At 38.2% G+C, this 23,471-nt stretch overlaps 1 protein-coding gene across 2 annotated transcripts; it reads left to right on the top strand.

The window, feature by feature from the left end:
• Positions 1-541: 541 nt before the first annotated feature.
• On the top strand, positions 542-22,849 carry LOC138376066 (cytochrome P450 2C20-like). Of its 2 annotated transcripts, XM_069460052.1 has the most exons (9): positions 542-850; positions 4,336-4,498; positions 4,660-4,809; positions 7,081-7,241; positions 8,414-8,590; positions 13,271-13,412; positions 15,325-15,512; positions 19,823-19,964; positions 22,273-22,849. In XM_069460052.1, exons 1-9 carry the CDS (start codon positions 683-685, stop codon positions 22,452-22,454), a joined length of 1,473 nt encoding a protein of 490 aa, XP_069316153.1. In that variant the 5' UTR covers positions 542-682; the 3' UTR covers positions 22,455-22,849. The 2 variants fall into 2 exon arrangements, with proteins under 2 accessions (XP_069316153.1, XP_069316155.1); XM_069460054.1 differs by lacking the exon at positions 8,414-8,590 and having other exon boundaries at positions 544-850; positions 22,273-22,847.
• Positions 22,850-23,471: the final 622 nt, after the last annotated feature.

The raw sequence follows: 23,471 nt of genomic DNA, 5'->3' as shown, positions 1-23,471 counted from the left end.
GCATTAGTTAATTTAGAAATAATATGATGATATCTTTACAGAACATGCCTTTGCACAAGCACTATCATTAGTGATCTGTAACTTTCATCATTCGGATTATATTGAGATCCTCATGGCCACTGAATGTCAGTCAGCTTCCATTCAGCACATTGTGGTGCTTCTGTGCTGTGGGTCTGTTTAGTGATTTCCCTGCCTCCCATACTCTATTGCATCTGCAGCTGTTATTTGGTGTGCATTATTCCATTCTATTGTTTCTGATAGTGACAGACCAAAAACATCAGAAGCAGCTGTCTCTGGAGGAGATTGTGAGGTGGAGAAGCCATAGTTTCTTAAACCCTCCCCACTAAATCTCTGAGTTTGGCTCCTCCACCAGTTGTTCTGAGCAACGTTCACCTCTGCAGTGATGGAAAGGGGGGAACCCTGTTTTTTATTTTATATACTTGGGCTGCAATCCAGTACAATTAAACCAGAATGTCCAGGGTGGGTCAAGGAAAGAAGGAGGCAAGAGAACATTTTATGTTTATCTCTTTCAGTGGGCCAAAGTCCACTGGGAAGACAACATCAGCAGATCTAGGTGATTCACCACTTTATATGTGAAAAACACACACTGAATTAGCAGGGAGCATTATAAAAGCCTTGGGGTGCAAACTCATTGTTGTCTGGGTTAGAAGAGAAGGCTGCAATGGACCCAGCTGTGGTTCTGGTGCTCTGTCTCTCCAGTTTGCTTCTGCTCTTCCTCTGGAGACAGAGCTCTGGGAGAGGGAAGCTCCCTCCTGGCCCCACTCCTCTCCCAATTATTGGAAATATCCTACAGCTTGATATCAAGAACAGGAAGAAAACTTTCAGCAATGTAAGTATGCTTTATGTTCCTTCAGTGGCCTGCAAAATTGTAAGTTATTGGACTTCCATTTTTAAATAAAATATATTTTGCCCATGTAGGTCTCTCACTTCCTTAGTTAAATGTATTCCTCAATATTTAATTTTCTTTGATGCCATTGTGAAATGTATTGCATCTTTGATTTAATTCTTGGCTTGACTATTAGTGGCATATAAAAGCTTCTGATTGTTGTGCATCGATTTTGCATTCTGAGACTTAGTTGAATTCATTTATCAATTCCAGGAGACGCTTGGTTGAATCATTGGGATTTTCTATGTATAATATCATCTTGTCAGCAAACAGCGATACTTTGAGCTCTTCTGCCCCCATTTGGATGCCCTTGATTTCTTTCTCCTGTCTGATTGTTCTGACTAGGACTTCCAGCAATATGTTGGATAGAGGTGGTGATAGAGGGAAACCTTGTCTTGTTCCAGTTCTAAGGGGGAATGCTTTCAATTTTTCCCTGTTCGGTATGATGTTGGCTGTGAATTTGTTGTATACGGTTTTAACAAATTTGAGGAATGTCTCATCTATGCCTACTTTCTTAAGAGTTCTTATAAAAGGGTGATGAATTTTGTCAAATGGTTTTTCTGTGTGTATTGAGAGGATCATATGGTCTTTGTTTTTGCTTTTATTTATATGGTGAATTACATTTATAGATTTGCATATGTTGACCCCTCCTTGCATCTCTGGGATGAGGCCCATCTGCTTATCATGAATTATTTTTTTGATGTACAGTTGACTTCATTGGGCTAAGGTTTTATTGAGAATTTTTTCATCTACATTCATAATGGATAGTGGTCTGTAGTTTTCTTTTTTTGTTGTGTCCTTTCCTGGCTTTGGTATCAAAGTGATATCGGCTTCATAGAAGGAGTTGTGGAGGATTCCATCTTTTTTAATGTTGTATATTAATTTCTGCAGTATGGGTACCGGTTCTTCTTTGTAGTTTTGGAACCAAAGAGTTTGTACCCCCATACTATTTTGAAATAAAAAAAATCACTGGTATAGAAAATGTCTCAAGTCCTTTCAAAGAACAAAATGATTCATGAAACTAGTTCTAGAAAATATTTAAAATACTTCTGGTGAGAGAAAAAAATGGCAGATTAGTGGTCACCTCTTGGCTTTCTGTTCCTGGAGAAGTAGGTGAGTAATTCAGATGGCTACACATGAGTGGATCACTCCCCCCCAAGAACAGTGTTGTGAAACTGCAGAGAAACAGCATGGGACACACAATGCAGGTGGGAAAAAAGGTGAATAGGAGATATGGTGGCAAAGACTGGAGAGTGCCAGATATACAATGGGGAATCGAGTGTGGGATAGCCATGTCTGCCTGGCCAGCCAGGGCAGTGTGATCTGACCCACAGAAGGATGCCCGGCTTCTCCACTGACCTACACACCCACTCAGACAGGAACATGCCTGGAGTCGGTGCAAAGTCCTGGCATGGGAGGACAGGCTCTGTGGAGAGGAGACGATAGTGAGAAACATTTTGAACTCCCTGGTGCTCTGTGCTGGGACCACACTGGGCAGGGGAGGGACTGGTCTGAGTGGTTACTTCCTATTACTGGGTAAGGCAGTTTGGAGACAGGCACTTCACCCTGGTAGTCAGCAGGAGCAGAACAAGGGAGGTGAATGCTGAAAAGGTGGTTCTGCCCCTGAAAGCCACTGATGATTAGGTGGCTCATGGTGGGAAAGAAAGACCAGGACCCTCGTCTAGGCAGATGTGAGACTGTGGGACTGTGATGCAGATGAGACAGCTGGCATCCTGTTGATTCAGCCCAGTGGACTGATATCAGCCACCTCCTGAGTGGTCACACCCAGCACTAGCTGTCCAAAGGTGGGCATGTGCTAATTTTTTGGTGCACTACTCGGAGATGCTGTGGAATGCTGCAGTTTCAGGCAGCACCCCTCCCCCTTACTGGGGACTTTCGTGCCAGTGTGGCAGGCACTTGGACGTGGGGAGAAGTGAGAAAAGCTGCCTTCTATGTATAGCTCGCATTAATACCCAGGACTTTGGTGTTAAAAAATCGTGTATAACCTGTTGATTTGGATAGCCAGGCTGGTGTCAGCAGGTGACTCTTGAGTGCTTCTCCTCAGTGCTAGTTCTCCAGGGGTGGGGGACCACCATCTGTGGGATCGCCCGCCCGCAGATGCTGGGGATGATGGTGGTACCTGGCAACACTCCTCCAGCAGCCCGGCGACTTTCCTTTGCAGATGGGGGGAAGTGAGGAAAGCTGCTTTCCCTGTGCGAGTAGTGTGAATCTATGGTGCTTTGGTGCTGAACAATAGTTTTTGGCCTGTTAATTTGGCCCACTGGACTGGCTTTGGTCATCTAATATCATAACTCCAGGGCTTGCTCTCCACGTCCGGGCAGCTGCCAGGATTGGGGTTTGTGGACAGGGAAGAAAAAATCTGGCCAGAGACCTTAGCAATTGCACCAATTGACCCCTTCCAACAGGAGCAGCCTTCCAAGTGTGGTGAAAGAGCCCTGAATAACACATTAGTGGCTCCCCCTACTGGCAGATAAAGCAACCGTAGAAATACACACACTAAGTCTTGCAAGCACTGGCTGTGAGCTATCCTTATTTATTTATTTATTTATTTAATTTCAGGATATTATAGCGGTACAATCATTTTGGTTAATTTAATTGCTCCATTTATTAATTTGTTATTATTGCTGTGTTTGCCATCAGGGTCTTACTCATAAATTCTTTGCCTAAGCCAATGTCTAGAAGAGCTTTTCCTAATTTTCCTTCTAGAAATTTTATGGTTTTAGGTCTTATATTTAAGTCTTTAATCCATGTTGTATTAAGTTTTTTATGTTATAAGAGAGGGAGGGATCCTGCTCAATTCTTCTGCATGTGGCTATCTAATTTTCCCAGCACTGTTTATTGAATAGGACATCCTTTCTCCAGAGTATGTTTTAGACTGCTTTGTGACAATTCATTTGGTCATAGCTATATGGTTTTATATCTGAGGTCATTACTGGGCTCCATTGGATTATGTCTCTACATTTACACCAGTGCCATGATGTTCAGGTTATTACAGCCTTGTAATATAATTTGAATTCAGGTAAGGTGATGTCTCCAGATTTGCTCTTTTTCATAAGTTTGCTTTGGCTATTTGCACTCTTTTTTGGTTTCACATGAAGATTAGGATTAATTTATCTGGATCTGTGAAAAGTGACATTGGTATTTTGATGGGATTGGCAATGTGAGAATCAATTGTAATCTGTTTACTAATTGTCTGGACCATTGCAGGGCACACTGGAGTTCATTGACAAGTGGCGACTATAACTATCACGATCATATTTATGAATAAAATTCAGGTGTATTTGAATCTGTGTGGCAGAATAAAAACATTAATAATACGGTGATAATATCAGTCTGAATAATACACAAAATGTGGACCAAATACTGACTTCTTTTGCTGTTATTTGCATTCTGCTTCCATTTCCCAGTACTCAAAAGTCTATGGCCCTGTGTTCACTGTGTACTTTGGCATGAAGCCCATTGTGGTGTTACATGGATATGAAGCGGTGAAGGAAGCCCTGATTGATCATGGAGAGGAATTTTCTGGAAGAGCCATTCTCCCAGTTAATGAAAGAAATAATAAAGGACATGGTAAGTGTACATGTGCCTGAGTCAGCAGTGGTAAAGTGGGTAGGGAGGATGGAAACATAGCTTGGTTGGACAGAGCTTGGGCCACTCACATGACTATGGAGTGTTAGCTCCCTCCTCTTTGCCTGGAATTTCCCTCTTGGTTTCTGTTTCCCATTCTGTAGGAATCATTTCCAGCAATGGAAATAGATGGAAGGAGATCCGGCGATTCGCCCTCATGACCCTGCGGAATTTCGGGATGGGGAAGAGGAGCATTGAGGAACGTGTCCAAGAGGAGGCCCACTGCCTTGTGGAAGAGTTGAGAAAAACTAAGGGTGGGTGACTCTCTACTCTGTATCACTGACCTCTACAGACTGCTGTCTTCTCTAACGGTATCCTTGGACACATTCCGGGGTGGCCAGATCTTTCATTACAAGTCTTGGTTGTCAGCCCTATAGTGGAGGAGGGAGGTTTGAAGCGAAGAGCCCTGGGAGCTTGAGTGCATCTGGGCTGTGTGTACAGGCATGATTGCGTATGCAGTGTGGACATAAAAGGTCATTTTTTCTGATTTTTCTCCTTAACTTGTGTCTTTGTTTTCAAATCAGAAATCATGAGTATAGGTTTTGAGTTCATTTTCAGAAACTGCTAAAGAGCAATGCTTTTTCCATAGCATAAATGTAAGTTACCTAATTCAGAACATTTCACCAGAGAATACATGGCAAATGGTCATGGTGGGAATGACCCTATCACACACTTACAGAGCACCTGCCACGTGACTTGTGCTTTCATTCAATTGTACTATGTTTGCATGGTCAGTCTCACTGACATGTCTGGGTGTTTCTGCCAGGCCCTGCTCAGTTCTGGCCAGTGAGGATGCTATGTATGGTTTTACTTGCTTAGGTATATCTCAGTGCAATTCTTATTAGTTATTATTTCTGTAGAGATTCAGCACTATTCAAAAAATACAAGCATTACTTATTTCTTGTTTACCATTACTTACTGTATGGATTTCTCTTTTTTGAGCAAATATATTTTGTAGTATAATTCTGAAAAACACACAAATAACAATTTATAAATTATTTGTTTAACTAGATTTTAACTGCTATGAATAACTCTTTACCTTTTCTTTCCTAAGAGTACTTTGGCTCTGTTTTCAGTTTTTCTTATCTCTTTTCCCTCTGTTTACTGGATTTAGTTTAGATTTTTATGGTAATTATTTTCCTCCCATTTCCAATTCTACTAACCTTTCAAGGGCAGGTTACAGTGAATCTGATTTTCAGCTCGGATTCTAAATTACCCTTTTAAAAATTCTCTCTTTTAAATGAAGTGAAAGGAAAGATTGAAAATCAGATTTTATCTGTGCCAATGCACACACATACAGACAGAGGCACGCACACACAGATACAATCCCAAGACTTTGGAAATTACCTTCCTCCTCTTTGGCTGAAATACAACTTTTTCTGAAAGCTTAGAGACCTGTAATGTTGAAAGGAGCCTGACATAGAAGCAGCTAACTCAACAGGTTTCCTGTTGTTCATTGTCCTACCATTTATTTGGAACACTTTTGATTGAGGTCATTCTTATTTAGGGTCTTCAGATGTGTGTTTGGGAAATTTTACATATAACATTTACTGATCACTTAATTACAACATTTTCATGTTAAAGACACCCTACCAAAAGAAAAAGACAGCCTTTCTTATAATTTAATTTCATTACCTGTAATATGACAGATTTGGTTTAAGTTATGGTCAAATTTTAAAATTTATTAAAACATACTTCTTTTGATGGCTATGGAGAGCATTATCCCAGAATCCACAAAGAGTGGCTTTGCTCTAATGAATTAAATTTGGAGGATGATTGGAAATTATGGAGGCCTACTTACTAGGGAAGGAAGTTTTTAAAAAATCATTGAAGTGAGAAATGAAAAGACTTCATTTATCAATACTTTGTTGGCTTGCCTAACTTGCATTTATATTTGAAATAAAAATTACTCATTTTATTTTATGAGATACACAAATCCATCTTACATTTAGTGTTCATTTATATTAGTTTTTCATCTCCTGTAACATGGCTATATTGTACTTTTCACATTTGTTCTTTACAGTGCAGGAATTCACCCACAGTCTCTCTCTCTTTAGTTCGTTTCTACTGTTTCAACATAGGATTCTTTCAGCTATTCATTATATATAAATACTTTGCACATCCAAATTATTCACTCCTTTTCTATCTCTGTGCTTTAGTGTTCACAGGCTTTGAAGACAGATGTGAATCTGCTCTACAATCTTGGATCATTTGCTTTTAAAAATGTTTTCTCTTTCCTTCCAAAATGATATACACTTTGGTTTAAAAGGGTATAAGTAAAGGCAATAGATGTGTATTGCCACATGTGAAATTCCATTAATTAACCAGTGAGGTTGTAATGTTCAAATCAGGTTTAAGGTAAAAGTGAAGTGTTTTGATTTCACGTGTGCTGAATTTAATTTTTGATGTCAGGGGAAATTGTTGATCAGATGTTGCTTAAAATGTCAAAATTACCTTTACCTGTTTACAAAGGCAAATTATTTTATATTTTAATGGTATTTAAAAATTGTTCTGAATTCATTTAGCCTCATCCTGTGATCCCACATTTATCCTGGGTTGTGCTCCCTGCAATGTGATATGCTCCATCATTTTCCAGAATCGTTTTGATTACAAAGATGAGATTTTTCTTACCTTGATGGAGAGGTTCAATAAAAACTTCCAAATACAAAGCTCCCCATGGATCCAGGTGAGTCTGGGATTTCTTTTTCCTGAGAAACCACTTATGCTCTTTTCTCTGACAAATCCAAAATTCTACATGGACCAAGCTGTCAGGTGCATGTCTGAATACTGCTGGACTTCCCAGAGATTTATGAAGTGACCATCTGGGATAGATGGCTGAGCCCTTTATTTTACACACAGAAAGTGAATGTCTAAATGTAGGGCTGGATTTCGAGCCCATTAGCTCCCTGACCAGTGACTTTTCCACTCACCCCCAAAGCCCTACTTCTATAAGGTACTTGGGTGACAGCCCAAATACGCCTATGTTATTCGATGCACATCCAGGCCCTTTTTGAAGACTTCCATTACCCACATGTCTTGTCATCAACACTTAGAGACCTCTTCATCCTATTACTTGGCAAAGGTATCCTAACTTAAGAAGAGAATATCTCCTGCAAGAGCTGCGACTATTTGGGACCATAGAAACTGTCAGGAAACACTGCCTAATGCAGGGGTGTTTGATGCCTCAGATGGGAACCTAGCTGATAAGCTAACTGTGTTAAAAATGACAAAATGAATGTTTTTATGGTGCATGAACCAGAAACAAGCATCACAATGTTACCCTGTGCTGAATTGGCATGATGTACACTCTGCCTAAGGAATAATTGTTTGGTCTTAGAGAAGTTATTGAATTAGTCTGATGTACTGTTGGCTTTCACGATACTTTTTAGAACAATCCCCCTTCTAAAATGCTGATTCCATTTCTGAGGCTGCTTTAAAGAAAGAAAAACAGCAAGGACCAGTTTTTTGGTCTCAATCAGGTTGCCCAAACTCCCTTAACCTCTGCTGTCATCTACAAAATGTGAATGCTAATAATCCATGCCGTGTTTACTTACAAGGTGTAGGGAAGAATTGGTGTGAAAATTAAGAGAACTGATGGAAAAGTGTTTTATGCAATAAAAATGATGTATGAGTCTAGGAAATGATTAACATTTTTGATTCTCAGGTCAGACTTTTTCCTTCAAATCTTTTTGTAAGCATAGAGGATTACTTTACATGCACAATAAAAATATCTTCGTCAATATGGACACCATGTTTTACACATAGTTATACCTATAATTTCTTAGCATGGCTTGGTATATGGTATATACATTTTTGTTACATGTTTTTTATTAAACAAATTGTTGTTCTCTATTTTAGCTCTGTAATCATTTTCCTGTTCTCATTGATTATTTCCCTGGAATTCATAAGAAAATATATGAAAACAGTGCTCTTATAAAAAGTTATATTTTGGAGAAAATAAAAGAACACCAAGAATCACTGGATGTTAATAATCCTCGGGACTTTATTGATTGTTTCCTGATCAAAATGGAGCAGGTAAAATGTTAGCAACAGTTCAGTTATTTGATTGTTTGTCCATTGTGTGGTTCATTGAGTAGTTATTTAATGTACTTGGGTTTAAATGGTCAGGCCTCAGTTCTTGGCAAGCATATAAAATAAATATTGTATTTATGAATCTACACTAACCATCATAGAAAATGTACAATTAAATTATCTCGTAGGTAGAATGCATTGATTTGTTTAAATAAAAATAATCTACCTGAAGAGTATAGAATGTATTTCTCATATGAAATGGAAATAATTGCAAAGTAGTTAGAAAATATAACATATGATGCCATTAGATGAAGATGGGCAGCATCATTGCATACAGTGTATGGAAGAATGGAAAAGAATGGCTCAACCTAGGTGGGCTTCCTCCATGTCCTGCAGATTGAAATAGACCTGAAAATATTTGCAGTGAGTTATAGGAGCTGGTATTTTAGATGGGTTAAATGCTTTATGTAAAGGTATAGGAGTGTGTGGTGGGAAAAGTAGGTAGATGGAAGAGGGAAGGTTTAATTGAGTGTAACCTAAAATGAATTTGCACAGATAAGGACTTTGAGGCTGCTGTCTATCAGGTAACCTTTTAACATGAATCTTGTCATCACTGCATTATTTATTGAGAGGCTATTTTTTCTCTATTGAATTGTCTTGGCATCCTTGTCAAAAACCAACAGACTACAAATGTGAGGGTTTATTCTTGGGCTCTCAATTCTAGTCCATGGATATATATATAATATATATATGCCTATCATATACATATATATGTCTGTCATATATATAATATATATATGTCTGTCCTTATGCCAGTTGTGCAGTATCTTGAAGTCTTAATTGCTGTAGCTTTTCATTAAGTTTTCATATGACAAAGTATGAGTTCTCCAACTTTGTTGTTCTTTTCCCAGACTATTTTGGCTATTCTGAATCCCTTGCATCTCTGTATGAGTTTTAGCATAAGCTGGTCAATCTTCAAAGAAGACAGTATATGTTTTGACAGGGGTCACATTAAATCTGTAGAGTAATTCAGGAAGTGCTGACATTTTAAAATGGAAGCAAAGTTCATGTAACATGCAATGAGCCTATATAAAGTGTATACTTTAGTGGCATTTATTGTATTCACAATGTTGTGCAACCACGAGCTCTCTCTAGTTTCGAAACCTTTTCCTCATCCCAGAAAGCATACCAAATGCATTCGTGATCACTCCCATTCCCCACCCCTTAATGTAGTAATATAATCTTTAATCTGCTTTCTGCCTCTATAGATTTGCCTATCATGGACATAGCATACAAAAAGGACTCAGAGTGTGTGTGACCATTTGTTTCTGGCTTATTTAGCTTAACATAGTGATTTGGAGGCTGACCTACATTGTAGAATGTATCATTATGATTTTCTTTTTTGTGGCTGAATAATTTTCCATGCACTCATACAATAATTTAAGCTTCATCAGTTTATAAGCATTTGTGTTATTTATATTATAAATAATGCTGCTGTGAACATTTGAGTACATGTTTCTTCATGGATATTTTTCATTTTTCTTAAGGATTGGAATTTCTGAGTCACATGGCAATTTTGGGGTTATCTTTTTTAAAAACAATTAAGCCTTTCTGCAGTGAATGCAACATTTTACATTCTTACCAGTGATTGGCAAGGGCTCCTCTCTGTACATAATTGTTGCTACTTGTAATTTTGTAATTTTTGTGTCACTTAAAGTGATTTTGACTTGCTTGTCCTTCGTGACCAAAGGTATTGAGCATCTTTTCACATGCTGTTTCTCATTTGCATATCTTCTTTGCACAAATGTTATTCAAGTCCTGTGCTCATTTTTTAAATTCAGTTTCATGTCTTCTTGTTGTTGAGCTGTAAGAATTGTTTATATAATCTTGACATTAAACCCATTAAAGTGTTTAACTAACCCATATCAAATAAATGATATGACAATAGTTCCTCCAATTCGGTAGGCTGTTTGTTTACATTTCGATTATGTCCCTTGATGTGCAAATATTTTAATATTGATGAAGTCCAGTGTATCTATTTTTTCTTTTGGTCATTTAGTATCAAATCATGAATACATTGGCAAAACTGAAGGCATTAAGATTTACCCTGATATTTTATTCTAGGACTTTCACAGTTTTAGTTCCTATCCTTGAATTTTCATCTACTTTCAGAATTATTTTGAGTATGGCGTGAGGGATGGGGCCAACTTCTTTCCTTTGCATGTGCATATGCAGATGTTCTGACATTGTTTGTTGAAGAAACTCTTTCTTTTGGCTGGGCACGGTGGCTCACGCCTGTAATCCTAGGCCGAGGTGGGTGGATAGCTTGAGGTCAGGAGTTCGAGACCAGCCTGAGCAAGAGCGAGACCCCGTCTCTACTAAAAATAGAAAGAAATTATCTGGCCAACTAAAAAATATATATATAGAAAAAATTAGCTGGGCATGGTGGTGCATGCCTGTAGTCCCAGCTACTCGGGAGACTGAGGCAATAGGATTGCTTAAGCCCAGGAGTTTGAGGTTGCTGTGAGCTAGGCTGATGCCACGGCACTCACTCTAGCCCAGGAAACAGAGCAAGACTCTGTCTCAAAAAAAAAAAAAAAAAAAAAGAAACTCTTTCTTTACATTGAATGGTCTTGCCATACTTGGTAGAAATGAATTGGTGATACATATTAAGGTTTATATCTAGATGTCAATTCAAATTGTATGATTGTTCTTGATGTCTCTCCTCATGCCAATATCATAGTATTTTGATTATTATAGCTTTGATTTGAAGTTTTGAAGTTGGGAAATCGAGTCCTCCCACTGTGGTTACATATGAATTGGGGATTGGCTATGCCATTTTTGCCAAAAAGGCCATTGTGATTTTGATAGGGAGTATGTTGAATATTCACATCATTTTGGAAAGCAATTGCCATCTTAATAATATGATGTCTTCCAATTCTTGAAGGTGGGGTGGTTTTCCATTTATTTAGGCATTCTCTATTATTGTTATTATTGTGAGCAACAGTTGTCAGTTTTCATTGTATGAGTCTTTCCTAAGGTTCCCCTAAGGTTCTTAGGCCTTTTCTCCTTTTGGATGCTATTGTAAATTTAACTATTTCCTTGATTTAATTTCAGATTGTTCATCATTGGCTTATAGAGACACATCTGGTTTTGCACTGATCTTGTACCCTGAAATATTGCTGAAATCATTTATTGGCTCTAGTTATTTTCTTTATGGAGTTTATGGACTTTTCTTCACATAGTATTATGTTATCTTCAAATAGAATTAGTCTTACTTCTTCCTTTTCTATGTAAATGACTTTTCTTTTTCTTGACTAATTGCTCTGTCTAGGATCTTAGTATTATATTGAATAGAAGTGGTGAAAGTTGACATACTTGGGGTTATTTTTTCTGGGTAATGGGTAGAGGCTCAAAAAATTTGAGGGAGAAGCCTAGAAGCCTAGATTGCCATGCCTGGAGTGTTAAAGGCAATTCTAGTGTAGGCTCAGTAGCAGACAAGAGTTTGTACAGAGAGCCTAAATCATCTTAGAGATTATTTCAGTGGTATTGTTCAGAATATTGGTAGAAAAAGGAATATTGAAGGCCATTCTGATGAGGTGACAGATGGAAATGAGGAACAAGTTATGGAAAACTGGAATAAATGTTTTCCTTGTAACAAAGTTGCAAAGAAGTTTGCAGAATTGTGTTCATGCCCTAGGGCTTCATGGAATGTGGATTTTTTGAGCAATTAGATAGAATATCTCATAGAAGGGATACCTAAACAGCAAGCATTCAGGGTGTTGCATGGCTTCTTTTGTCCACTTGCAGTAGACTGAGAGAAGAGAGATGTTTTCAAGCTGGAATTTATTAAAAAGAAGGGAAACAGTGGTAAAATTGGGGAAATTTCCAGCCTGGCCAAGTAAAGAATAAAAAGGCACCTTTAGGTGAGCAAACCAAGGGAATGACCAAGCAATCATTTGCTAGAAAAGATTAGTATGTATAGAAAGGAGGCAGGTGCTATTTATCAAGACACTAAGAGGATGACCCCAAAGGCATTTCAGAAATCTTGAAGCCACGCTGGGACCTGTAGGACAACATTTCCAGTAAAGTGCCAGAGGGACCTCAGCAGTTTTTGCTCTTCACAATGTGGGGACTCTGCTCCCTTCATACAGAACTAGCGTTCAAGTCAGTTCTCAAGAGTAGATTTGTTGGAAAAGCAAATTTGGCCCCCTCTTGCTCACTTGCTCTAGCCCTCTCTTGCCCTTCTGCCTTGTGCCATGGGATGACACAGCATGAAGATTCTTGGACTTTCCAGCCTCTGGAACCATGAGAAATGAACAACTGTTTTAAATAAAGCACTCAGTCTGTTGTATTCTTGTATACAACACAAAATGGATGCAGAATGGACACCGATACACTTTTGATTATAGTTTTTGGAGAAAGAAATATGCTGCAGGGCTCACGTAGAGGAGAATACTCTCCATAACAAAATTTATAGGCATGCCAGGGACAGGGAGTAGGAAATGAAATTTCAGTCAACTGATCTACAGTTTCTACCCTGCCATATGGTAGTGTTGTCTAGTAATAAATGATTCAGGTTATGTGTTGTATAACCTATAATAATGTTAGGTATTTTAAATTCACTGTAATTAAATGTTCTGGTTAATAATTGATCAGATAATTTTATCAAATGTTTCCTAGGAAAAGAACAACTCACAGTCTGAGTTCACTGTGGAAAACTTGCTGAGCACAGTAACTGATTTATTTGTTGCTGGGACAGAGACAACAAGCACCACTCTGAGATATGGACTTCTGCTCCTGCTGAAGCACCCAGAGGTCACAGGTATGAGCACAGATGATGAGCATGGTGAATTGCAGAAAAGATGTTGGGTAGATGTTGCTAGGGTCCTCCGTCTTTTGTATACTCCAGAAGGAGGAAAACTCTAGAAAAAGCTATTTATATTTGCCATCTTTGTAGAATATTCTCTCCAAGCATTCAGTAGAGTGAATGAAATAAAAACTTGTACCCCAAGTTACCAGGTCATGGAATTTTTGGAACAGCAGGATAAAAGAGAAAAGCATAAAATCTTTCAGAGAATTCTATTAGGTCATGTATAAAGGAATAGGTTCAGAAATTACCGGAATTCTCAACATTGTTTTGCATATTACAAGAAAAAGATATGTTCAGACATTCGTGGGATTGCCACAAACTTTATACTCTATTTTCTCTTTCTCCAATACTGGAGGCTGAGCTCCATCTAAATATTAATATTTGAAACTAAGTCAGAGGATGTCATGAACTCCAGCTGTCAGGGCACCTCCTGTAGGAGAAGGAGCATGTCAGGGAGGCTGCTGTGCACCAGCACTTCAGAGTGGGCTTGGTGGATAAGGCGTGTTGAGGGGAGACTCCAAGAACAAGGGAGAAGTGATCCATAGTCTGTGGTTTCCCAATAATTATTAGTTGGAGTTTGAAACATCCACCTGAGCATTTGAAAGGAATTCTAACTTGAGCTATAGAAATTATGAATTCAAGTAAAAGACATTTTTATGCCCAAGAAAGTACTAAAACTATGATGTAATCATAGTTGTCTTAGCAGGGAAGAATATTTATGTAGTCAGAATGATGTAAACAATGAATAGTGATATAAGCAGAAATTGTGGTCTAAATATATTTTGTTAAATAGAGTGAGAGGAATTGTGTGTGTGTATCTGTGTGTGTGTGTGTGTGTGTGTGTGTGTGTGTCTATATATGGTGTGGACATGGAGATTAAAATTCTCATCTCCTATACCAGGAAATCTTTAAATATTATTTAAGAATGGTTATGGAAGAAATAGAAACATTATTTAGAAATATTAACATCAATTTAGAAGAAGCTGCTAGAATGCTCAGAGTGGCCACATTTGAGAATGGGATGATAAATAGAGTACTATTCTAAATTCCATATGCACGCGCTCACACAGACACACAGAAAAAACACATATACCTAAAAGTGTCATATTGAGTGGAAAAAGTCATACCCCAAAGACTATATACTCTATGCTCCCATTTTGTGACATGCTAGGGAAACCAAACTGTAGTGACCGAATGCACATCAGTAGTTGCCTGAATCCAGGAAGTTGAGAGGGGCCAAAGGAAATTTTTTGGGGTGATGAAAATATTCCATATCTTGACTATGGTGGTAGTTACAAGACTGTCTTCAGTTTGTTAAAACTCATCAAACTATACACTTAAAATGGGCAACTTTTTGTATGTAAGTTACACTTCAATAAAACTCATTTTAAAACTCAAAAAAAGAAAAACAAACCACATGCACATATATAGATCCATTACAATGTATTTTAAAACTCCATACATTATTTTGTCATTAATGTAATATTTGTTTTATGTTTTTCATTTTGCAAGGATTGGAATTTCTTGACTTAATAATGCTGTGTTTCTTTTTTGAAATATTTTATGTTTATTGTACATAAAATAAATGTGGAGCAACATAGTTCTATATTTATTATTTGTTAAAGTTGTCCTGGATGCTAAATGTATAGGTATGTACTAATGGATTGTGATACCTAGTTTGCAGGAGAGTGGTATGTATATATATATTATGGCAAATCTCAGTATAAGTCTAGATGTACATATGGGCATATAACTCATGTACATAATGCTATTGAGACACCTTCCTCATGTTCATGTAATCTTAAATTGCTATAACATATGTGCCATTTTTCTCTTTTTCCATCACTTATTTGTGTCTTATCAGCTAAAGTCCAGGCAGAGATTGACCGTGTGATTGGCAGACATCGGAGCCCCTGCATGCAGGACAGGAGCCACATGCCCTACATGGATGCTGTGGTGCACGAGATCCAGAGATACATTGACCTGGTCCCCAATAGTTTGCCTCATGCAGTGACCCATGACATTAAATTCCGAAACTACCTGATCCCCAAGGTAAACTGTTGGTCCTACACTGTACCTCAGTACTCTTGAAACCCCCAAATTCACAGTCTGGTTCCAATTCCCTACCAACACAAGATGAGAAAGTGCAAAATTCATACATGTGACAGCTTGATGGATTTAGTGCTCTTTTGTTTGCAGTTATAAAGCTTTATAACAGATCTTGGTTCCTGGCAATGCGAGTCTTCCAAGCTAGTTCTGCCTCTTTAATATTGTTTTGGCTACTCTTAAGTGTTTACACTCACAAATAGATGTTAAAAGTATCAATTTGTCGTTTTCCCAAAACACTCTTTGGGAGTTTTAATAGGGTCATATTAAATCTATAGTTCAATTTGGAAAGAATTAACATCTTGATTCCTTACATCTTTCAATTTATGCGTATGGCTATGCTTCCAATCTATTTGGACTTTCTTCTATTCTTCTCAGTAATGTGTTTTCAGTGTTGTGGTTTGCAAATCTTTGGCCAGATTTTTCCTGAAGAATTAGTACTTAGTTGCTGCTATAAACTTCGAAAATGCCCTCTTCATTTCTTTATACCTGCTATCTGGAAATACCATTGGTTTTATCATTCTGACGCCCTCATATGTAGTAACCTTGCTAAGTTGATTAATAATATGTTGGTAGAGTCATCTGGAATTTCTATGTACATTATCCTTCTGTTTAAGCTATTATTTGTTTTATTTTTATTTTCCAATTCTTATGTCCTTAAATTCTCTTTATTGTATTATTGAACTGGTCAGGATTACAGAACAGTGTTGAATAGAACTGGTGATAGTGGGCATCCCTGTTTCATTTCTGATGGGTGGGAAGTGATGGAGGTTTAGTATTTTATCCTCGAGCATGTCACTTTAAGTAGATTTGGGTATATATTCTTTATGACGTTAGGAAATTTTGCTCCCGTCTGGTTTTTTTTTTATATAATTTTTGTCATGAATGTGTGGATAATTTTATCAAATGGTTCTTGGTGTCTCTTGGTATGATTATATATTGGCCACACTTGCTCAGTAAATATGTATAAGTATATACACATAGCTGGATTTGATCTCCTCCATATTATAGAGGGACTTTTGTATTTTTATTCGTAAGGACTTTTGGTCTCTAATCTTTTCTTCATAATTTTTTTGTCAGAGTTTTGGTATCAAGATTATGGTGGTGTGTAAAAGTAGGTGAGAAATGTTCCCTAATGTGCGTCTGTTTTTATGACCTTCTCCTCCCCCTACTTTTCTTCTTCTGACCATTTAGATATATCTTTGAAATGTCTCACACCTTCTGGATAAATTCCAGATATTATATATGAAACAATGCAGAATTTGGGGTGATGTTTATCTTCTTCCAGAAAGGGAGCATTCTCCTCCCATGGCAGTCATAATGCTGCAACATCTCCTGCCCTGACTCCAAGGTGGACATGATGTGAACACAGTCGATAGTTAACTATAGCCATGAGCGTATCTCTCTGATGTTTTCCCATCTCTGGATCTTGAGACCAATTTTATTCCTTAGCAGCTATACAATGCCTTTTTCACACGGTTTCCATATTCATCGAGATGTTCTAGTTGCTATGCTGCAGGCAACCCTATTCCACCTGACCTAGGACATATTGTTAAAATTAAAAATTATATATATGTATATATATATGTAAATATTGTATTTTCATGGGGCAAAAATAAATGAGATTGGTAAGGTTGCAAATACGTCATTTCCTGGAGGAGATAGAACTGATAACTGCACCAAGGGGTTATGGGGCTCTCCCTGAGGTCACTGACTGGGTACAAGGATTAGCATTTCAGCTCATTCTGTTTTCACGAAGGACATAGCTAAGAAGGAATTTTCTTCTCCCTATTCAGGTCTGAGGGTAATAGTAATGAAACTTGGTCTCCTGTAGTTATCTATGTGAGAAATAGACTGAGGAATCAGACAGGGATATCCACTTCCCCACCTCCATCCACTGTATCGGACTGGGAACATGCCCCTGGGGAGTGCTGAATCTGCTGAGATCTCCTATTCACCAGGCCATTGGGCAGCTCTTGCTGTGCCTGGTGAGTTTTGAATGGAGAGAGCCCAGAGCCCAAGGAATGACTCATTCATTTCCTTCTGTGCAGGACAGTCTAGTATAGAAATATGCAGCTCTGTGTGGCTAATTCTATCCCCTACAAGTGAGATAAATGGGTGCTTTTGCCAAAGCCTGGAGCCACTAATCTAGGTGGAGATAATGGTCTAAGACAGGAGTTGGTCAACTATTTCTGGAATGGCCACATAGTAAATATTTTAGACATTTCAGGCCATAGGTTTTCTGCTGCACTACTGAGCTCTGCCAGTGTGGCACGAAAGTGAATTGTGAAGTGTGAAGAATGAGGAAGGATATGTGCCAATTTTTGTGGATAATGAAATTTAAATTTCATATAGTTTTCATATGTCAAAAATGGTATTCTTTGGTATTTGTAAAAATATTCTTACTGATGGGCTATGCCAAAATAGGAGGTAGGTTGAATTCGTGCATGGTCTTGCAAGTACTATGTTTGTGCCCAGTGGAAGACAATTCTGTTCAATAGAAATTTATGCAATGATGTGAGGCTGATTGTGCTTTTGTGCCCCATATCTGAATAATATTTGCCACCAAATGGCTCAGAGATTTACCTTTATCTTTTTATAGATGTTTTATTGTCTTAGCACTTACAATTTAGATAAAGACACATTTCAAGTTAATTTTCATTTATGATGTGGAGTAGTAATGGTCATGCTTCAATTTTTTCTTATGAATTTCCAGGTGTTTGAGTATCATTTGTTGAAAGCATATCTGCTTTTATATCTTTAAGAAACATTTTCATACATTACTTATTTCAACAGAGAAATAATTTTAAAAATTAAATTATAGACATTTAATATTACAAATTTAGGGATGGATTTTCCCCATATTTGAACTTAAAAATTTAATCTAAATAGAATTAAAACACATATGGACATATATGTGTGCATATATGTGTGTGTGTATATATCTACTTTTATATCTTTCTATCCATTTCTGTATATATCAGCACTTTCCCGTGTAGGCCACAAAATTAAAGATTTTCTCCTAACTTAATAAAAATAGCATTCACATTGAGGAGTTACTGTTACAATAATATGATCTAATATACAGCCTATATGTAAATTTTTCTAATTTCGCTAGAATTATTTTAGCTTTTATTCTCTTGCCATTTACCAACCAGTCAAGGAACAATCATATAATTTGCTTATCATGCTCTTTAGTCTTGTGTGACCAAGAACACAGTTCCTTTCCTTCGTTTGTTTTCTTCAGTATGTTGACCTTTTTATGGAGTCCAAGCTAGCAGCCATTTAAAATTTTCCTTAGATTGTTTTTGTGTGATTGTTTTCTAAAGATTAGATTCCAATTATGATTTTGGCAAGAATAAGGGATAGGTGCTTTGAGTATCCCACAGAATCTCATTGGTGAGGTGGAGCACATATGTCACTTGTGCCATTATTGGTTATGCTCATTTCCTCAGTAACAAGGTGGTATCTGCCAGATCTCTGCATTGCAGAGGTTTTGCTCTTTATGTATAATTAATAAATATCCACAGCACGGTACTTTAAGACTTTATGTAAATCCTGCTTCCCACATGACACACCCAATAATTTCAGCTTTAACTGATGATCCTGACCTGAATAGTCACAAAGTGAGCATTTTTCTAATTTCATCTTCCCTTCTATGGTTGTAAGTTACGATCAATCTCTAATGAATATCTCCCTCATGATTTTATATCAAGACAAAAAACCTGCTTGGGAAAGATAAACACTCAGTCATTTTATTCTTGTTACTGTACTTCTTGTTTTCAAGTTAGATGATGTCATTTTAAACTTTACTAGATCATATGATCTAGTTTAAAAGAGTCCTATGAACAGGTACCCTGGGTATTTTAAGTGCCAACAGAGATTTCAGTTTTACACCATAGTCTATATATAGGATGTGTGAAAACTGAAGTGATGAAATAGTGCAGCCTGTGGGGATAGACCCTGGCTTCCAACCTTGATGATAAGGAGAACAGAGTCAGAAGGTTTATCACCGCAGTGACCAAGCACTCAGGATTTCAGCTGTGACTGGAGAGCACTGCAGCAAGATCATCACCACTGGTCTTAAACTCATCCTTGTTGATTACTGGGTCTGTGTGTCTGGAAATGTTCCTGCTCTTCTTTGGACCTGTGTTTCTTCAGCTATAGATCAAAAGATTTATCTAGGTAATTACTCTTGTTTCTTATATCTTTGTGACACCTTCATAACTTGGTTTACCTATGTCTATTTTGTCCAGGGCACAGCCATATTACCATCCCTGACATCTGTGCTGCACGATGGTAAAGAATTCCCCAACCCAGAGAAGTTCGACCCTGGTCATTTTCTGGATGAAAGTGGCAACTTTAAAAAAAGCAACTTCTTCATGCCTTTCTCAGCAGGTAATAGAAATTTATTTCCTTTGTTATTTTAGAGGACCAGAAAACTTTTTGGGATTAGTTGGAACTTACATGGTTTCTCCTCTGGGGCTGGTGGAAATGCTCCATGATCAGGAGCACCACTGCCAACACCTATGTACTTACTTCATCATTAGACATCCTCATCATTGGGCCAGAGTCATCATGGTGCTCTGGGGAGTTGAACCAGTTCTTCATAATCAGGAAGCTGAAGTATAGATAAATTGAATTCTGCCTTGGATACATCACTGAAATACTCAAGAACTCCTCCTAGAATGCAAAACGTATTCAGACTTTCCTCATGTGCCACTGCAAAGGTTCTCATTCTGCAGTTTCACTGCATGTCTTCCACTTGGTGTCCTCACCACCCATCTGAGCTTTGGGGATTCACATGTCAACAAGCACAGAATGGGGACTAGGATGTGGAGAGATAGGAACACTCTTACACTGCTGGTGGGACAGCAAATTAGTATAACCTCTGTGGAAAATAATTTGGAGATACCTCAAAGAGCTAAAAATAGAAATACCATTTGATCCAGCAATAGCACTACTAGGCATCTACCCAAAGGAACAAAAGACATACTATAATAAAGACATCTGCATTCATATGTTTATGGTGGCACAATCCACTATTGCAAGGATGTGGAAACAACCCAAGTGCCCTTCAATCCGTGAGTGGATTAATAAAATATGGTATATGTACACTGTAGAATACTACTCAATTACAAAAAACAATGGTGATTTAGCACCTCTTATGCTGGATAGAGCTTGATCTCATCCTCTGAAGTCATATATCACAAGAATGGAAGAATAAGCACCACATGCACTTGCCATCAAATTGGCACTAACCAATCAACACTGAGGTCCTCACATGATATTAATATTCATTGGGGTTTGGGGTGGGGGTGGGTAAACTCACCACTAATGGATGCAGTGAGCATTCTGTGGGGGGATGGCACGCCTCTAATCCTGGCTTGGGTGAGGCAAAGTTATAACATGTAATCAAAATATTTGTACCCCTGAATATCCTGAAATAAAGAAAAAAACTCAAAAAGAAAAAAAAAAGAAGTACAGAAAGGGCACTAAAGGGCCTCACCCCCACTTAGGAAAGTAGATGAATAAACAGCCCATTGTAATTCAGTAGGACTGGGCTGTGAGAGAGGAAAGCCAAGCACAGGCTGCTGGGTGTAGGGGACAGAGGGAGAAGCTGTCAGCTTCTCCCTTTCTCATACCCCACACTGAGGCATAATAAGCTGGAGTAAGCAACATTCTAACAGTAGCTACCTCAAAGGAGGCAGAGAAAATGGAAAAGAGAGAAGACAGGGCATTTGCTCCAAAGCAGGGATGTTAGAACATTTGCAAACTAACCATGGGGCCAGGGAAACATTGTGAATGAGGCTGGATCCTCTGCAATGATTCCACAGCACCCTGCTGTTCCTCCAATCATGACCATGCATCTTGGATATTGGATCTCCACTCTTTCCATGTGTGTCCTGAGTGTCTGGCCATGGGAACTCCTCTATGCTGTGACCTTTTATGCCCGCTTTATATCTGGCAGTGTAGATACCAAAATGATAAAGATGGAAACCTCCCTTGAGGAGTTCACATTTTAGCACAATAGGAAAATCAATAAATGAAATTAATCAATAGGCAATTATGATTCCAGATGAACTTCATTGCTTCATTGAAAGCAATAATACTATGCTGTGGAAACCCAGAGAGGGCAAGGTTTTATTACTTGAGCGCATGACAAAGAGTGCAAAGAAGAAATGGTATTTGACCTGTGACCTGAATTTAGTCTCTGAAAAGTACATCTTGGCTAAAGGGAACAGCATAGTATAAAACTTGAATCTTCTTGTTTGGAGGCTGATGAAGAGCGTGTATGGCTTGAGCTGAGCATAGAGGATATGAAGAGTGGAAGGAAAGATCCTGGAATTTCATACTGGGAACAGGAAACATGAGAATATGGATGTGGCTGTGTAGATATATAGATTTAAACTCAAACTGTCAAGGGAGCTGTTATAATGTGGGATTACTTAATGAATTGCTTGGTGTGGAGCTGTTATTCAGTGAACATTTGTTGAATGAGGGGTCTTTGTTAAGATCAGATGTCGGGTGGATGGCAAGTGTGCCTATTCTTTGTTCAGTTGTCTATCCAGTCATCTTTCCATCCATCCATCAATTCATTCTTCCATCCAAACATTCATCAAAGAGGGACAGTCACAAACACAGTACCTGTTACAGTCACAGTTGCACATCACTAGTAACTCCCCCTGCTATTTATTACTTCCAGGAAAACGGATTTGTGTGGGAGAGGGACTGGCCCGCATGGAGCTGTTTTTATTCCTGACCAGCATTTTACAGAACTTTAACCTAAAATCTTCGATTGATCCAAAGAAGCTCAATGCCACTTCGATTTCTGGTGTGTTTCTTTCATTGCCACCCTTGTACAAGATCTGCTTCATTCCTGTGTGACGAAGGTCAGATCATCTGCCTGCTATGGCTGTCTTCTGCCTCTCTCTCTTGTCAATGACGTCCTCCACCTCCTTGCTCTTATTAGGGATGTCTTCTCTGACCTGTTGTCTCACTTTGCCCCATTCCCTTAAGATGCAGTGAACATCCAATGTCCATTAATGTGATTTTCTGGAATTTTACACACAATTTTATCTATATCTGCTCTTCCTCATACTCTGTAACACAGCATTTACTGCCACATGTGACAATGTTTACCTAGTGTTGAGTTGTTAATATGTTATCACTAGAAACCACAATAAAATGATTAATGTATGATAATTCAGAACCATTTCTCCTGTGCATGTTTTAAATAAAAAGTATTATTAATTGCTGAATCAGATTGCAGACTTTCCTTCTTTTGTGCATAATGTAAGTAAGAAATTAAAGTAAACAGAGTCCCCAGAGGCCATGCTGGTCCTCATAATGATAAGCACAGACAGGGACAAAGGGGAAGAGGGCAGGGAAGCTCTCTTGGAGGAGGGTCACCAACAGTTACTGGAGGTTTGCATTTGAAAGAGAGAACCTGTGTCCAGGGGCAACTCTAACCTTTATATTGACAGGATCAGTGACAGTTAGGAATGGACATTAAGTGTTGGAATTCCTGTTCTGCTTGAGTGTTACTGTAAATGCCAAGTAAAGATCTAGAATGCTCTTTTCACCCTCGATCAAATTTAGAATTGACTATGAATATATGGTTTCATATTGCTACTCATGTGTTCTGAGTGTAATGATTATCTCCCCAGACGAGAACATCTCTGGAAAGCCTCACCAGATTCTATTATTCTTCTAATTTCTATGTGTATGTTTTACACATAATATACATGTGATAGTAATTTGATGTTTTGGGACTCAAATGATAAGTCTCATAGCATCTGTACAGCATCAGCAGGTGAAAATGTATGTGTGACAAATTCTAGTCTTCTTTCTCCCTTCTTTCTATTTTGAAGTAAGATGAGAAATGACATAACCCAAGAACCT

This window comes from Eulemur rufifrons, chromosome 28 (genome assembly GCF_041146395.1).
Source record: "Eulemur rufifrons isolate Redbay chromosome 28, OSU_ERuf_1, whole genome shotgun sequence".
NCBI lineage: Eukaryota > Metazoa > Chordata > Mammalia > Primates > Lemuridae > Eulemur > Eulemur rufifrons.
This window is presented reverse-complemented; position numbering and strand designations above follow the sequence as displayed.

Bases quoted from the DNA above. Each gene is read 5' to 3' on its own strand.
- LOC138376066 (XM_069460052.1), top strand. From the start codon at position 683: ATGGACCCAGCTGTGGTTCTGGTGCTCTGTCTCTCCAGTTTGCTTCTG. The intron at 7,242-8,413 runs GTGAGTCTGGGA...TCTCTATTTTAG, and splicing joins AAAGCTCCCCATGGATCCAG to CTCTGTAATCATTTTCCTGT. The intron at 19,965-22,272 runs GTAATAGAAATT...TATTACTTCCAG, and splicing joins CTTCATGCCTTTCTCAGCAG to GAAAACGGATTTGTGTGGGA.